Source organism: Nilaparvata lugens, chromosome 3, assembly GCF_014356525.2.
Source record: "Nilaparvata lugens isolate BPH chromosome 3, ASM1435652v1, whole genome shotgun sequence".
Taxonomy (NCBI): domain Eukaryota; kingdom Metazoa; phylum Arthropoda; class Insecta; order Hemiptera; family Delphacidae; genus Nilaparvata; species Nilaparvata lugens.
Window position 1 is genome coordinate 47,970,104 of NC_052506.1, and position 18,308 is coordinate 47,988,411.

Sequence of the window (18,308 nt, forward strand, 5' to 3'; positions counted from 1 at the left end):
AGAAATTGACTTCTATATCTCGATTCCAATTACATTAGTGATGCTGAAGATAAATTTTTAGTTCAAGATAAGAATACTGACCCTGAGTAGGATGACATCATATCTTGGTATATATTGAGTTATTCAATATGAAAGAAATGGGTCCCCTGTACCAAGGGTCACGACTAACGTCAGAAAAAATAGGATCACAACAACTAGATAAAGTGTTCACCCTAAAGGTGCGTACAGATATACGCGCCTCCAACCCGCTCCGTGCAAGCTACTCCCTCGCACCGCAATTGCTACGCCCACGCTCCGCACTCGCACCGATCATGAACGTTACGGAAGATGCTAGCTCTTCTCGCGTTCCACTCTTGCTCCCCGGTCGATCATCAATCAATCTGCTCGAGTGACGTTCGATTGCGGAGCAGAGCCAAAGTCTGTACGGACCTTTACATCGGGAGCAGGCGCTATCGTGGAGCTTGATAAATATGGAGCAACCAAGGCACCAATTGTTCCCTAATTTGAGGAATCCCTGGTATTATTGGATTGAATATGAATACTTCGAATTATTATTATTATTATTATAATTCAATCACCAGTTTCACACATATCAAATTAAAGTAGTTTTCATAAACTAAAATCTGTTCTAATCATACTTCCCTACAGAGTTGAAACGTATCTAATCAATGTGTATGAAGAAAAGCTCATGCAGCTTGTAGCTTTTGTTAATTAATGAAGTAAGCCTCACAATAATTGATCATAAAAACTGGGAATGGGAGCGAATAGGGGCTGAAACGAGAGTCCCACGGCTCAGCAAAACACGGGAAACCGAGAAAATAAGCCTCCTAAAAAATGTACAAGAGGGAACAAAATGAGTTTTATGACCAGTGGGAGCAGCAAACTCTCATGCCAGTAATCCTACCGGCCAAAAATCACTTGTGTAGCATAGAATTCCCAGTAGGATCTACACAACTCATTTGTCGATTACAAATCTCAAGCAGAGACCAACTTCCTATTCTCTCATCGCTTTCTTATTTCCCAATCATCATGCTTTGGTCTGAGTCTGTATTTTAGATTGAACTCGATTGAATAAGAAGAGAACTCAGTTCAAATCAAATCTTATCATTATTCTTTTGCCAAAACAATAAATCAAATTACATACAATAGATCCAAAATCGAAAAATTTATAATATCATTCAACTAGAATTATTAAGAATACTGGATTAAATAAAATCAGTTTTAGAAACTCTAAAACAATTCCAATTGAAAATATTTTAATTATATCCAATTACGAAATTTTCCTCCTGAAATTATTGAAAGTAATTGGAGTATAGGTGGTTGATTAATAGGTTATTGATAATTATTTGGAAGGTGGATTGGAAAAATCATCTTTTCATAATAATAGGCACTGTCCTCGATGCCTAATCAAATCATTGATCCAATAACAATACCTCTTAAGTCCATATTAGATATGAATTTTGTTGAAGAAGCTTGTGGTTTTCAAATTTCTTCAGCATCAATGATGTTCACAAATTCATCGAATAAAACTAAATATCAGATTCAAACTATTCATTTCAGTAATATCTGTAACTCTGCAAAGAGCTTGCTTCAACCAGAGAGTATAGAATGTAATTACATTCTATCCTCACTGGCTTCAACTCGCTTGTAATGTTTTCATCGAGTACAATACCTACCTATTATAAATTTTTGAGAAATTTGTCTAAACGGAAAATCACAAACGTTTGTCATAAGATTCGAATTTATTTTTGTTATCAGCATAACAAGTTTTGTTCACTCTTTACAAGTTCTCTTCTGAATCATTTCATCACTTGCCAAATGAAACTCTGTAGTACAGAATTTCCATGAAACATGAAGCTTACTGATGTTTCCTCATCTCATCCTTTTCTGAAGATTTTATAAAAGAGGACTGCATACAATAATATTAGTGTCTAACAGTTGGATTGAGGAAAATCAGGGATGTTAAACAGTTTAGTAGTTCACGAAGAGGCCTTTTGCAATCCATCCCCTACTCACTGGTAGCATTTGAAAACTAAGAGTACTTGATTCCAAATCTCTTTCCATGAAGCTCACCTGTTTCATAATACATAACCTGTTATACATAATAATACTAATTATTATTAGTTCCATAACTTGTTCACATTTCAGCTCTTTCAGTCAATTCAATACGTTTCTCAATATACTTTTGTGACCTGGAATGGTATTTTAGGAGTTAAGGCTCAAAGAGCATTCCTCTCATTAGCCATTTCGATATCGCCTACAGTGATATTGTGATTCTGGCAATTATGCACAAGAGATTTCGACACTTGAAAGTCTACTGTCAGAACTCATAGCTTAAGGTCAATACTTCGAAAACTGAAGTGATCTTCTTTCACAAAGGAACATTGAAAACGCTATGATTTTATTAGAATGTTTTGCCTTTTCTCAACCTAAATCTTGATACATCTGAAGCTTTGTTGCGTTCAGTTTCAGATCTTGTAAACCATCAATATCTGTTAGAATATGATGAGTTTAAGAGTAAGAGACGGTTAGAGTTGATAGAGTATTTGACTTTTAGTATTTCAGTGAAAAGTGATCGTTCACTTTTAATGAGTTCAATTGATCGATTACTTTTAGTAAGGGCGGTGCAAAGATAGTGGAGCAACGAAGGTATAGCTTCAAGCTTGAGGATGGTGAATGATTATGCATGTAATTGAAAAGTGAAGTATTCCCCACTGCCCACTCTAATGGGGAATAGTTGGCGCTGCTGTACTGTCAACCCATTTCAATAAATGCATTACATCAGAAAGCTCCCAAGCTTGAAACTTCCTCTGTCACTCCACTATGTTTGATCCTAAAGAGTTCAATAATTTGATCAAATACGGTACTTTTAGAGAAGAGTTGAATGACTTTATCGATGAAAATACAAGCATTTGAAATAGAATGATAGTAAACAAATGATGATGATGGAACAAATAATAAATACGACATCCTCAATGATTTAAACATAAAATTGAATTTCTACCATACCTATAACAACCTATTATTTTTATGGAAGTAACAAACCCTAGGCCACTCGGAAGATCCATGAAGATTCTCGGAAGAACCCATGCCATTCGGAAGCATGCATGCTCCTCGAGTTAGTGAGTAAATATTTCATATTTCTCACAATAAATTCTATCGTCCGCAATTCGTCATTCTCGTGTCAAAACTCTATTGATGAAGTGTTCGTAACTTTAAGGTTGAGTGGTAGAAAGGACTCTCTAGTCCTAACTCCGCCTAATAAAGAGTATTTTCATTTCATTTCGTAATGGATATAGAAATTCAAGACTTGATTTGAAACAGTTTCAGAAGTGGGCTGCGGCAAGAGAGTGGGTGGCAGAGCTGGGCGCATAGTGGGGGGCGAGGAAGCTATGCCTGGCGAGTTCCCTTGGCTGGTGAGCATCCGTCGCCACCACAAACACATCTGCGGTGGCACACTCATCAGCAGCCGCATCGTTCTCACTGCAGCGCACTGCTTTTGCAGGTCATAATTCATTCATATTGACCAATTCTTTACAAATTTCACATTTTCCGGGATATACTTAAAAATTTCACATTTTCCTGAGAACCATATGCACCTACTTTCAACATTGAACTGGGTTCACTAGAAGAATATGGTCGAATTCACTTTACAATGGGCTACATTCTGCATTTAAACAAACAGCTGATTAATTTATCTCCGTTTGAACGTAAGATGGGTCTTAAGGCTGTGCAAAGGCTGAAAAAACTTTCTACTGGTGATATTTTTTCATGTTTTTTGATTTGTATACTATCAAGCTATCTATCAAAATGAAAAAGTTTTCTCAGGAAACAATTTTTTCTGATCATTACTTTTTGATATATGAGTGCATAAAGTTTAAATTTTTTGGACGGATCATTAAATTTTAAAATTCGGTAGGAGATAAAACCCTGAAATTTTGAGGATATCTCCATAGTATTGTTGATTGAATAAAACAAAAAAGTCCTAAGAATATGAATTTTCAAGAAAGTTATTAAATTTACCAAAAATAACTCAACTAAAAGTAATTGTATCTCTTAAAAGTTAAGTTTCTTGAAAATTTATATTTTCAATATTTTTTTGTTTTATTCAATAAACAATACTATGGAAAATATATCCTTGTTATTTCAGGGATTTATCCTCTACCGAATTTGACATGATCTGTCCCAAAAATGAGAAAAAAAAGTTTTCCTGAGAAAACTTTTTCATTTTGATAGGTTGATAGTATACAAAATTAAAAACTTTGAAAAATATCACCAATAGGAAATATTTTTTAACCTTTGCACAGCCTTAATTTTGCACACAAACAGAAGAATGTGGTGGAGGTACAGCTTTCAGTTTAGGTCACGCTCAAGATCGACCCTCATGTAGCAAAAACACATTTTGAAGCATGGTAGTTAACAGTACAGTTAAGGCCTAGTTCTTAGTGAAATCGGAGGGTAGGCCTAACAATGCTAGTGACTGCGTTCTAATAATGGATCAAGAAGTCATACATTCATTCCCACATGAATGATCTAGGTACATTCATTTTGTTGAGTTTGCCATGGATACGATGTTCTCATAATCTTATTTGTTCAATGATCAATGATTGAAAATTGAGCTATACTAGCCTATAGTATATTATATCCATAACCCCAGAATATGATAGCTTTCCAGAGGAGTGAGAAGGATAAACAATCTAGATCATTGCTTAAGATCGATTATACTTTCCGATAAATAGAGAAATTTTATTCAGATATAATGTGGAAAGACTTCGATTTGCTGCACTTGAAACTCATAATAATATTATTCCATCTTAAAAACCGTAATTAATATTACTGATATTGATATTGTTACTGACAGTGTTATTGTAGTCTGAAGTACATTTGAATGGTACAAAGTAGTTGTAATTGGTCACACCATTTGGAAGATTACAACAACTACCGTACATTTTTAGTATAGGCTAATTACCACAAGATAAAATTTGACGCATTCTCTTAAGCTGTACGTGTTTACACCAAAGTTATTAACAAAATGTTAATAACTTGATCCTTATACCTAGATTCTATTAGATTGAACATAACTTATCATACATACGATGAACATACCTATGTGTTTGTAAATTTCCGTTCAAACCAATAGAATCTATAAGGATTAAGTTAGTAACATTTTGTTAATAACTTTGGTGTTAAAGCAGCTTAAGAATCAGAAAGTAATGCACAATTATTGAAGCATAAACTTGAAAGTTGAAACATTTATCTATTAAAATTGCTTTTTGTAATTCACATAAGTTATTCTTAATTATTTACATGAGAATGCACTCCAATGAGTTGAATTTGAAAGGCATAATATATCTATTCAATGTGATTGGCATGCATTTTCAGAGGCTCTTCAGTCATGACAACCGAGTACTTACACGTTGCTGCTGGTGAACACAACCTCAACCCTTCAGGGGACAAGTCCTATACAACAGTTTCAAGAATTTCAAGACTTATTCTTCATCCTCTGTACGACTGTTCAAAGTGAGTCCATTCAATTTTTATATGTTATTCTATTGTAATGTTGAACCACACTATAGTCCTAATAATAAATACTCCTCTGCATGGTATTTATATTCAATTTCGAGGATTAATTGACAAGAATCTTATGATAAAAATAATAGGACTCCGATGTTGTCAATACCACTATATTTCTCCACAAACATTTTACATTTCACCTAACATCAAAAAACCAGCCTTTATGGCAATGCTTTTGAGAATGTGACAGGCTTTGTCATGAAGCCTTGTTCTGTAATGTTAGTGTTTTAGAACAAAAATATGTTTGACAACATCCAGTGTCTATAATTATTTTATTATAGAGAAACACCACAACATCTCCTCCCCTCCCACACAATCAAATGATAATAAATCTCCTTTTGGTGCATCTAATTGAAAAAAAAAATTAGCCAAATGTAGCCTAATTATGGTTCAAAAAGTTCAACAATTTATTATTCCACAATTTAGTATAATTTATTACCACAAAGCGAGGAGAAATATGAGGATAATAGAATTTTATTCTAATGTTTCTTCATGGAATAATGCGATTATACAGAGTGATTCATAATTATGATAAAATAATTTAATACGTGATAGTAGAGGTAAAAATAAGAAAAAAAATTCTTATAAACATATATCCATAAACACTTCATTAGCGAGCTATACAGAGTGAAAGATTTCACCCGGAATTCAGTTCCTCTGGTGAAATACACCGATGCTGAATTGTTTGGGGACTAGTTTTTCAAAAACTTATGTTGGATTCATATGGAAAAATATCTGAAAATTTGAATAAAACTAGTCTGGAAGCTGTAGTGTGAGTAGTTTTTGAGAAAAAAGTTGAAATATGCAAAAAATCTAAGTAGAAAAACACAGACTTCTACGTTTGATGCCCAAAAACTTTCTTTAATGACCAGTAAACAAATCATTTTTCGCAATAAAAATTGTAGAGAATTTAATTCTGAAAAGAATCATGTAGGCTGTGTAAACTAAATTTGAATAGAATGTATTCTTATGTAGTACATTACACCACAAAAATTTGCTGTTGTATGAGGAGAGAATTAATATGGTAACTCATAGGTTGTAGCTGATTGCAAATAAAACATGGATTTCAATAACAGCTGTTCCAAAACAGCTGCTTTATTTTGTTTTAAATAAGAAAATATTTAAAAGAAATTATCAGCTGAAAACTATTCTCAAAAATATTTTAGCTCACTGTTGAACAAAACAACAAACTGTAAGTTAGGCCTACTGTAACCGCACTGTTTTTTGTTTAATCTATTAACCAGTTATTTGTAACCATTTCACTTTGCTTTTGTGTTACCGTAAGTGTTAACTTTTTAAAAAATGGCATGTAATTTTAGACATTATTCATACTCCGAATTAGCTGGCATGCATTTAATGTATGGAATGGGACACTACTGTAATAGTACTGAAGCAAGACGTTTGTATCAAGAGAACTTCCTAACCGAGTATGTCCAAGTTCAAGGTTTTTTTGCCACTATTCATCAACGTCTGTCTGAAACAGGTTCTTTGATATCCAAAGAGCACATTTATGCAGGCAGACCCCGATCTACTATGACTGTTGAGTTAGAAGAACAAGTTCTTAATTAAATTTATGGACATCCAGAGAAGAGCACGAGAGAATTGTCAGTGCAGTTTAATGTCAATCAATCCATTATTTGGAGAATGCTGAAAAAGGAACAATTACATCCATACCACCTCCAGAAAGTTCATACTCTATTCCCCATGCTGGTATTTGCCGATGGTTTTTAGTAAAACTTGTTAACCCAAACTTTTTAACAACTGTTTTATTTACCGACGAGGCACACTTAACAAGAACAGCTATCGTTAACGTCCACAACCTACATATTTGGGCAGATGAGAATCCTCATGCCATCAATCTTAATCGTCCACAAAATCAGTTTTCAGAAAAAAATTGGGCAGGAATCATAGGAGATCATCTACTTCTGTTCGAGCTTCCTTCCAGGCTTAATGGCATAATCTACTTAAACTTTTTGAGAGAGGAGCTATTTATCTTACTTGAAGATGTACCTCTTCAGTTGCGCCAGCACACTTCAGTGTTGCTGTTTGTGAACACCTGAATCACAGCTTTCCAAATCAAGGGATAGGCCGAGGTAGGCCAGTACCATGGCCAGCTAGGTCACCAGACTTAAATCCTTTGGATTTTTTTCTTCGGGGACACTTGAAAACCTTAGTATACAATACTCCGATTGATACCATTGAAGAACTCCGATTAAGGATTTTGAATGGAATAGAAAGGATAAAGCAGACTCCTGAAATATTTGAACGGGTCCGACAATCGATGAGAAGACGTCTGAACATATGCATTCAGAACAACGGAGGTCACTTTGAACATCATCTTTAGTCTTTTGGTATGAGTTTAATGTCATTTAGATATGTTACTTTCATATAAAAATAAGACTTTTCATAAAAAACCGAATATTTCATTTGCAATCAGCTACAACTTATGAGTTATTAGTTCTTTCCTCATAAAACAGCAAATTTTTGTGGTGTAATGTACTACATAAGAATACATTTTATTCAATTTTCATTTAAATTTAGTTCACACAGCTTACATTATTCTTTTCAGAATTAAATTCTCTACAATTTTTATTGTGAGAAATTATTTGTTCACTGGTCATTAAAGAAAGTTATTGGGCATCAAACGTAGAAGTCTGTGTTTTTCTACTTAGATTTTTTGCACATTTCAACTTTTTTCTCAAAAACTACTCACACTACAGCTTCCAGACTAGTTTTATTCAATTTTTCAGATATTTTTCCATATGAATCCAGTATAAGTTTTTGGAAAACTAGTCCCCAAACAATTCAGCATCGGTGTATATTTCACCAGAAGAACTGAATTCCGGGTGAAATCTTTCACTTTGTATAGCTCGCTAATGAAGCGTTTATGGTTATGTTTATAGGAGTTTTTTTTTTACCTCTACTATCACGTATTAAATTATTTCACCATAATTATGAATCACCCTGTATAAGCACTTTGAATATCATTATTATTGGAGATTTTCAATACGATCCTCTACAATCAGCATTATTCTCTTCAAAGAGAATCTTTCTTACTACTACAGGGTAGTTTGATAAAATGTGACAAATGTTATCCTTGAAGAAAAATACAAGGTTCTTGCACATGAAATACCTAGCAAGCAAAAGTGATATATGACTTTTATAAATGCCAAGTGCATTTTCAAGTAATTATTCTTGTATTTTCCATGTCAAATTTTGCAAACGGTGTACCTCTGAACTGGTATCAAACAGATATTAGCTGGATGAAAAGGACGCGTCAGCTACGGTACTTACCGTACTTAGATCACCGTGAAGAAGTCAGTATATTCTCGTTTTTTCACATTCTCCGGAGCAATATTGTCTTGAAGGGAATGGAGAACTTCGTGTAAACCTGTAAGTAGTTTGGGTTGTCTTATTGAAGAAAATGTCATTGGTGGATAATTGTGAGGTGAGCTGTGCGTTTTGTGCGTAGTACAGTTTTATTTGCCTATATAGTAATTATTGTTTCAAATATTTTCTTTTTTATCATATTAATATATTATCTGCTATAACAATCACGGTATCATCTTTTAATTATGTTTCATTTACTGACAATAACCACAGAACTCTGGAACATTCATTGCATCATGTACTCTGGTATTGAACTATTAATCGTCTTCTGATATTAATTTTCAAAAATGTCAAATTATACTTGATTATCTCAAGTATTTATCAGATTTAATTATGGAGTTTTTAAATTCATGAAAAGCTATCCTGAATCAATTGAAGGGTCCAAGACTCTTTGAATTTAGAATAAAGTCCATAAGATCTTATCATACCATAAAACTGACCATCCTAAAAATCATTATGGATATAGGCCTATTTATTTGTGGTCATAGTGTTAATTAACATTTATCAATCAAACAAACAATATTGATTATCATGTAATAATTATTATTAGATTCTTGAATCAGAACACATCTCATTCTAAATGAATAGGCTGAAAATGTAAAGTAATATTTGAATGTAATCTAAAAAAATAAATATAATAATAATAAAGAGGTAATCTAAGAATCTAATAATCCATAATATATCCATTTGAAAGAAGTTTGTCTCAAATTTGAATGTGATAAGCCGCATGAAGAATATACTATGGTAATCGTAGCAGTGACTCATGTTTTGTTTATCACCATTGATAAACAGGCAAAAGTTTTCGAATTCATTTGCAAGAACTATCTTGACTACATGTGTGTTCAGGCACGTCCATGACATCGCTCTGATTGTGATGCCGGATGCTCTACCCTGGTCCGGGAGAGTACTCCCAGCTTGTCTCCCATCTCATGAAGGAGCGTCTTCTTTCACAAACCACAAGGCTATTGTAGCTGGTTGGGGATGGACTGATGAGAGCACCTACACAGGTAAACCGCAACAAAATCGTGATTTTCATTAAATTTCACCTAAAGATATATACACACATTTCAAAAAACCCCTTTAAAATGTACCGTACTTATTTAGACCACAAAGACTACTTTTTACACCATTCATCAACAGTGAACCGTATCAAAATTCACCATTTTTTCTGATTACCCAAAATTGAATTATGATGTAGTCCTACAAAAATAGAATTCAATGCATGATCGAACTTTCTACAATTCAAATGAAGGTGGAAGGTAGGGTAGGGAGTTGATAGCTATGTACTTGAAGCTTATATATTAAAAGTTTGAAGTTCAAAGTCTTGAAGAAGTCCATATTTGCAAATCTTCAACATTCCAACTTTTTTCACCTAATCTCATTAGGTGAGCCATCATGTCTCGATTTCAAAAGTTATGTCGAGTCACAAAAAATGAGTAAATAAGAAAATCTGATCTATAAAATTTTACCTGAAAATGAGACTGTATTGTTCGAAATTTTAATTTTTAATCAAGATTTTTCTGCCATTCTTTCAACAGTTTTAAAATTCTTGATCACATTAAATGGTTATCTTATCACATAAGATGTCTTTATCCGGTGGCAATTATTGTTAACATTATTATTATTAAATAAAAATCCAAATTAAATGCTGTAATTCACCCCTGAAGACTTCTGCTACTGCAAATATTTACAACAGGGTAAACAGCTACCGTAGATGGAAATTCGATGAGCGATACATATCAAAAATTCTTTTTCAGCCCGGGAACTTACAACATTGCTATTACTTACGAATTGCAGCATTTAATTTGGATTTTCGTTCAATAATATTAAATAATTCATTAACATTTGAATAATTGCAATATCTCAGTAATTTCCATCTGTATTGTTACCTTCCTTTAGTCATTCTTTGATAAGTTTAATTACTCAGGAGTCGAAGAAAATATGATTAGAAATTATAGTTCATGGAAGTTGAGATAATAATATTCAAGGTGATTAAAATGTTTCAGGCTCGAGATCTGATATCCTGAAGAAAGTGACGTTGGAGGTTATTGGGATTGAAACATGTAGAAGCTGGTACCGGTCCATGGGCAAGAAAATCAAAATTACTGACTCACAGATGTGCGCCGGAGTCGAACAGGGTGGGAAGGACGCCTGTTGGGTATGTTCCATACAATAGTGAATAGTGCCTAATTTCTTTTGCTATTTTGAAATGTGTAGTTGTGTCAATTCCAAGAATTAATTCCAAGTAATTCTTCTTCTTCAATTTTAATTCTCATTACGATTATGTCTATAATATAGATTAGTGTATTTTTATTCATCTAATATGAATGGGCAACTATACACTCGACCATCATTTTTATATAACAAAAGGCTTTTTGTGCTAATTGTGAAAATCAATGATAAATATTACTCTTCCTGAAATCAAATAAAATCATCCTGCACTCTTTTAATATGTTATTGAACATCATGTTTTGTCTCATTAGGACCATTTTCATATGTAAATAAAATAAAATGTTGTGAATAAGGAAAATATAAGAATGGTATTGTATGATGTTCATTCCATTTCAATAATAATTGTAGTAGCCCTATCCCTATAAAGGAAAGTGATTATTACTCTTCCTCTACATTCATATTCATCAATCCCCGCTTACTGAAAGATAATTGGGTGGAAGTGATCCTTCAACAACAATAATAATAATAATAATAAATAATAATAATAATAATTTATTTATGCCTCGAGGGTAGTTCTCCTAGGCGAAGAGGATATATGGCACGTTTGCAAAGAAGCTGGTTGCAAAAGCATCCAGATCTGCAATTCTCTGCACAAAAACTGAGAGACTATGTATCCTATTTGCGGAAAAGTGGGTACACAGCAGTGAAACCAGTTGTTGGAAATGAGGAGATTAATGAGTTGACACCGCCAGGAGATCAGGTAGAAGAACAGCCCAGAACTGGAATCATTGAGCCCCATTTAGAAGCAGATTTGGGTGCTAGGAGGAAGAACACCAACCTAAAACTCAATCTGAAGCCACAAGAACTGGCTCAGTTGGATCAAGGCCTCATGGAGAGACTCCCGGACAATGTGGATATCCTCACGTTGAATGAAGCTGTCTATCAGATAGTTCTTTCCAGAACTAGGCCAAAGCCTAAAGATGGTGGCTTCATATTCAAAGCCAGGAAGAGGATGGAACAGCTTCTAAAGAAAATAACGACAGCTAGACAGCAGGCATCCAGAGTTCAAAGTGTGATTGACTTCTTGAAAGCAGGAAGAGTATTTACCCCAAGAATAAGGAGGATAGCTCATAAGATAAGACAGCAGCATCACACTTTGAATGTGAGAGTACTTCTCACTATCAAACAACATTGTATAGACAGGATACAGGCACTGAAAATTGCTCAACAGTCCTTGAAAAAGAGAGTTAGATGGGTTGATGATAATGCTACATTCAGCCTCAACCCTTCAAGACTGTTGGAGGGACAAAAACCTGTAGAAGCAAACAATGCACTACCTGCTGTAGAGGAGATTGAAGCTTTCTGGGGGTCAATCTATGAGGTTCGGCCTCTGCTAAATAAGGAGACTCCTGCCTTGGGGGCCTTTGCTGACATGTGCAGATCCATACGGAATGAGAGGGAGGATTGTGCACCAGTAACTGAGGAGGAGGTGAGAGGAGTGATTAGAGGCTTAAGGAACTTCGCCTCACCAGGCCCTGATGGTATTAGTGGGTACTGGTGGAAACATCTGCCTTGTACCCATCGTCACTTGGCACGGATATTCACCAATTATTTGTGTGAACATCACCCCATCCCAGGTTGGCTGGTGGAAGGAAGAACGATCCTCCTACCCAAAAAGGGTGATTTGTCCAACCCAGGCAATTATAGACCAATCACCTGCCTGAATGTCTGCTACAAGATCCTTACAAGGATCATAAGTGATCGAATATTGCAGCACATTCAGCCAGTATGGCAGCAGTGTTTTGAGCAGCGGGGCAGTAAAAGGAACATGGCGGGCTGCAAAGAAAATTTGATTGCTGATAGATGCATCATGCAAGATTCAGTTCAATATAAACGTAACCTGTCCATGGCCTGGATTGATTACAGGAAGGCATTTGATACCACATCACACCAGCTAATAGTGCACTTATTACAATGCCTTTCTGTGCCTCCAAGCATAGTGAGATGCCTGGAAGATCTGTTTGCCCTGTGGAAAACCCGTTTTGAGGTCAGATCACAGCAGAGGATGGTGTCAACTAGAGTGGTAACTTATAGGAGAGGTGTCTTCCAAGGAGATTCATTGAGCCCTCTTCTATTCTGCATTTCACTGCTGCCATTGTCTGCTGCCCTGAAGAAAACAAAGGGCTATTGCTGTGGCACACCAGGAAACAGGATCCATAGAGTGAGCCACCTTTTCTATATGGATGACTTGAAGATTTATGCAGCTAGCAAATCTGACCTCAAGTTGGCTGTAGGTGTGGTGCAGCGATATTCAAATGAAAAGATGCTCTGATCCCCTTATGCAGCTGGTTCATGACCATGAAGTTGCAGGGGTTGGGGCCTTCCTATATAAGGCAGCACAGCATGCGGCAGATACCCTTGGTCTCGATTTTCGCACTGATCGGGAGGAGGAGCATGAGCCTAATCAGCTCAGGGCTAGAATAAAGACTGCTGAGTCCAGACTCCTGTTGCAGCAACATAAGGACAAGTCCTTGCATGGTGTTTTCTACAGGCATGTTGAGGAGCAAGGCTTGTCCAAGCCACTGACTTTTGCTTTTCTGAAGTCAGCAGCCCTGAAATCTGAGACTGAGGGTTTCATACTGGCATGTCAAGATGGTGTCATCAACACATTGTCATACCGCAGCAGAGTAATGCACATGGATGTTCCTGATATCAGTTGCAGGGTGTGTCATAGAGCACCAGAGACGATCATGCACATCCTGTCTTCTTGTTCTGTGCATGCAACTGCAGGCTACATCCATCGACATAATGCTGCTCTGCGAGTTCTCTATTACCATCTTAGACACTCATATGGTATCGACAAAACACCAGTGCTGCCTTATGCCCCAGGGGAGATTGAATCTGTTGTGGGGAATGAGAGGTGCCGAATTTATTGGAATTACTCATTCTCTACCACCAGGCTTTTAAGAGCCACAAAGCCTGATGTTGTCCTCCTTGACATCACTTCGAAGACAATGTATGTCATTGAGTTTTCAGCACCAGCTGAGGGTAACATTGTCACCAAAGAGGAGGAAAAACAGACGAAATATCATGACCTACTAATGGAGCTGCGCAGGCTAAACCCAGGCTACTCTGTGAGAATGGTGGTGTTGATTGTAGGTGTACTGGGAGGCATGAGACCTTCATTTTTGGCCAACCTTAGAACGATTCCAGCCTGTGAGAGACCTGCTGCTGTGCTTGCAGGTCAGATGCAGAAGGCTGTCATTCTTGGATCATTACGTCTACTCAGAGCAAACGATTTAATGGTAACGGACCCAGTATGATTGTTTACCACATGGACATGTGGAGCACTCACTCTGGAAAAATCGCTTGTCACTCTTCCTTGGGGGTCGGAGCCCAGGGAAATGGTGGTCAAGCAAAACCTCAAACCTCAAATAATAATTTATTTCATTTAAAGTTAATTTCAATTTATTTCATTTAAAGTTACATAGTATCATAATACAGTGTTTTTTTTGCTCCTCTAGCTTAGAGCTAATTGAGGAGTATTCAAATTTCATACTACATCATAATAGTTACCGTATACATTCTATAAATACTACAAATGAAAATTTTTGTAAAGTGTTCAATAAACTAAATTGAAAGTCTATTATAGTTTCTATCTGGGATTTGATATTAAAGTTCTAATTTCTACCACTTGAATCACAACATTAGTCACTCTATATTCTACTAAATCGGTGATCAACCTTGCAGACATTATTGTCTCTTGCATTTAGGTGGCTTTGAACAGCTGACTAGCTGAACCAACATGCACATCAACAATATTACAATACCACACAGTCATAGAATACAAAAACATAACCTATCCTCCAAAAAAACATTTATTATACTACAAACTGTAATATACACTCTCTTAATCATTTTCAACTGCTTCTAAAGCACTTTTTTGTTTACAATATTAAAATTATTCCTATTTATTTATTCATCCATAGTTTTTTCTTTTCCATTTCCCATTGTACAGTGCAGTTTATTATTGTCTACTATGTGCAAACTAACCTATCTACTAACTAACCTATCAGAATATTAACAATAATCTTCAACATATCTTTTCATTCAAACAATTCCTATAAAATAATTCTTAAGTTTAGTTTTTATTTCATTTCTTTGTAAATTTTTTAATTCTGGTGGCAAATCGTTCAACAGGTAAGGGATTCTGTATTTTAATAGGTTCTTACCATAATTATTATTATAACGCTGTGCTCTAAATAGCCTATTTCTCAAACCATAACTTATTTTTTCGTTTATTTCCCTTAATTCATCTTCAAAATAATGTCTGGACAAATCAGTGTATTTTGCGAGAGATTCTGGTGTCATAATACCCAATATTCCAAGCTCGACTCCATTAAATAATGTAATAATAATAATAATAATAATAATATAATAATAATAATATAATAATAACAATATATTAATAATATAATAATAACAATAATAATAATTATTATTATTGTTATTATTATATTATTAATATATTGTTATTGTTATAATTATTATTATTGTTATTATTATATTATTAATATATTGTTATTAATAATAATAATATAATAATAATAATAATAATATAATAATAATAATAATAATATAATGTGAAACTTGACTCCTCCAGTCAAACCTTCTTTAGAAGGTTTTGGAGAATTTATATTTCGTCTGGTTTATAATTTTTGAAATTTTCCACTGAAAAGGAATTTTTCTTATCTTCTGTCATTCTTGCTTTTTTATTATTCTTCATTTGTTTTGTTTGTAAGATTTCTTTTTATAAGTGTATTTTTCATTTTTGTTATATTTTCTATAATGAACTCCCTTCTTCTAGGGGTACCAGGACGAAGGAAAAAGGAAAAAAAATTATTATTATTATTATCATTGGTGGCTAGCTTCAAGTCTGCTCGATTTGAGTAATTCTCTTTTTGTAGGTATAGGATTCAGCAATTTTGCTTGGTACCTGGCATTTTCATTCCGACAGCAAATATAATTGAAATGCTATTTGCTGTCGGAATATATCCATTATCATAAAACTTAGCACAAAAAATATTAAAATTTTAAAAAGTGATGGATTTTTAAAATGAAATCCAACTTGTCTAGATTTCAGCTCTTTTTAATGATCTTATTTTTACCTGGTTTGATTTTTCTCATTAATAATTTCAGAAGAAAAAATCAATTCCAAACAGAATATAATGATTTGTTTCTAAATGTGCTCATAATATTGGTGATAATTTTGTTTGTGCAGGCTGACAGCGGTGGTCCGCTGATGGTGGAGGGCTTCTCAAGGAGTGATGACGATGACAGCCTGCTGGTGGTTGGAGTCGTGTCCACCGGAATCGGATGTGCGAGGCCCAAGCTGCCAGGCCTCTACACCAGAATATCCGACTACATGCCATGGATCTCACAAACTATTTCACAAGTTTCGTCAAAGTGATTGCAAACTCATGAGAGCAATGAATTTTGTTTGATAGAAGTTTTATTATGTAGGTACTGAATAGTATGATATACTATGCACGATATTTTTTTTCATTTGTGAAACTCATGTGAGCTGTGTGCCATAATGTGGTTGATAAAACTGGATATTATAGATATATATATATATATATATATCGGAAGGCTCGTTGAATTGTCGGTCCCGGCTGAAGTGTGACAGTCGTAAGGCCCATTGACGGTTTAAATTATATGGAGGTTGTCATAGATATATTAATTTTCTTTTATGAGTAGGTACGTATAGTAGGTACGAGTATTATTCGTGATTATCAATAGGTAGGTGCCTAGTATTGAAAATATATGTAGGATTATTGGAAATATGAGGAGGTGGTTAAGACAGTCTGTTCCAAGAATATGTTATTTATTGTGACTTATGATATTATCTATCACATTGTGATGCTAGTTGATGTAGATCTTATATTTCTATGAATTTTCATAGCTCGCAAGGAAATATTAGCTGCCGCATGAGAAAATAATATAAAAATGCAAATAGGCCAACTATAATTATTATATCTTACTCCAAATAAGTAGATACCGTACCGTAGACGGAAAAAATCACAATAGTATTAAAATTTTTTTTTTAATTCGAATGAGAATATTTGAATGAAAGACTAGTTTGAATTGATGCTAATTCCATAGTGGCCTATAAATATCTGGCGACGATATTTTAGTCCTTAAAGTTGTTATTTGATAATAATAATACTAATTTATTTTTGATAATAATAATACTAATTTATTTTTATTTTCAGGTAACAAAGACTAGTGCCATCATGAAAGAGAGAGTTACCAAAGAAACTATTAACTGATATAATTATTACTAAAATTGTACTATCATGTAAAATACAAAGTGTATGTTTGAAAATATCGCAGATAAGTTATTATTGATGTGTAGTGTTATTATTTTGTTGATAAAATCAAATTTTCTTAAAATTCTATGTCTGTACATTATTTAAAAACTGATTAAATCCAATAGAATAAATATATTGTATCATTATAAGCACACAACATTTTCCATTTGTAGTTCACACAATGAATGCTCAAAAAGGTATAGAAGGAAACGTTTGGAAGACAATTTTTGACCCCTTAGTTCTTTTTAGGGTAGTATGTAGGTGAACATATAAAAAGCCCCCTCACCAACACCCTCTGTGATAAGGGTGTGGGGTGATTCAAAAGTGCATACCATTTTTGGTTCCTCGCATATAACTCAAAAAAACTATGCATCCTACTGACCGACAAGTCTATTCTATAAAAAATTGGAGCTTACATACTTCCCTACAATAATATATTGATCTAATAATACTAATCTAACAACTTTTTCTATATCTCAAATAGTTTTCGAGAAATCCGCTTTTGAAAATGTGACACTTTTGTAATAAAAACAAATTTGCCTCCAATTTTTTTCTATTTTTGCTCATATAACTTTTTAAAAATCGATTATGAAACACCACGCTGATTATAAGCGTATGAAGCATCAAATTCTCTCCGATTTGATGTATAATTTCACAATTCATGTTTTTCCCATGACTGTTGCAGCAGCTTTAGTGTTGAGTGTGGAATCTGCAGTTTTGCAGCAATAGATCAATATTGACAAAATTAATTTGAAGGAAATGTTTTAAATAAAACTTTTGACTTCGCAGCTTTGTTGG

At 34.3% G+C, this 18,308-nt stretch overlaps 1 protein-coding gene across 1 annotated transcript; it reads left to right on the forward strand.

The window, feature by feature from the left end:
- Positions 1-3,330: 3,330 nt before the first annotated feature.
- LOC120348827 (trypsin-1-like) lies at positions 3,331-17,310 on the forward strand (the record flags this gene model as incomplete). Its single annotated transcript, XM_039423910.1, is given in 5 exon segments — positions 3,331-3,505; positions 5,383-5,520; positions 9,811-9,971; positions 10,971-11,122; positions 16,418-17,310. Coding segments are annotated over 5 exon segments (815 nt in total), but the record flags the coding sequence as incomplete, so codon positions are not given.
- Between the last annotated feature and the right edge of the window lie 998 nt (positions 17,311-18,308).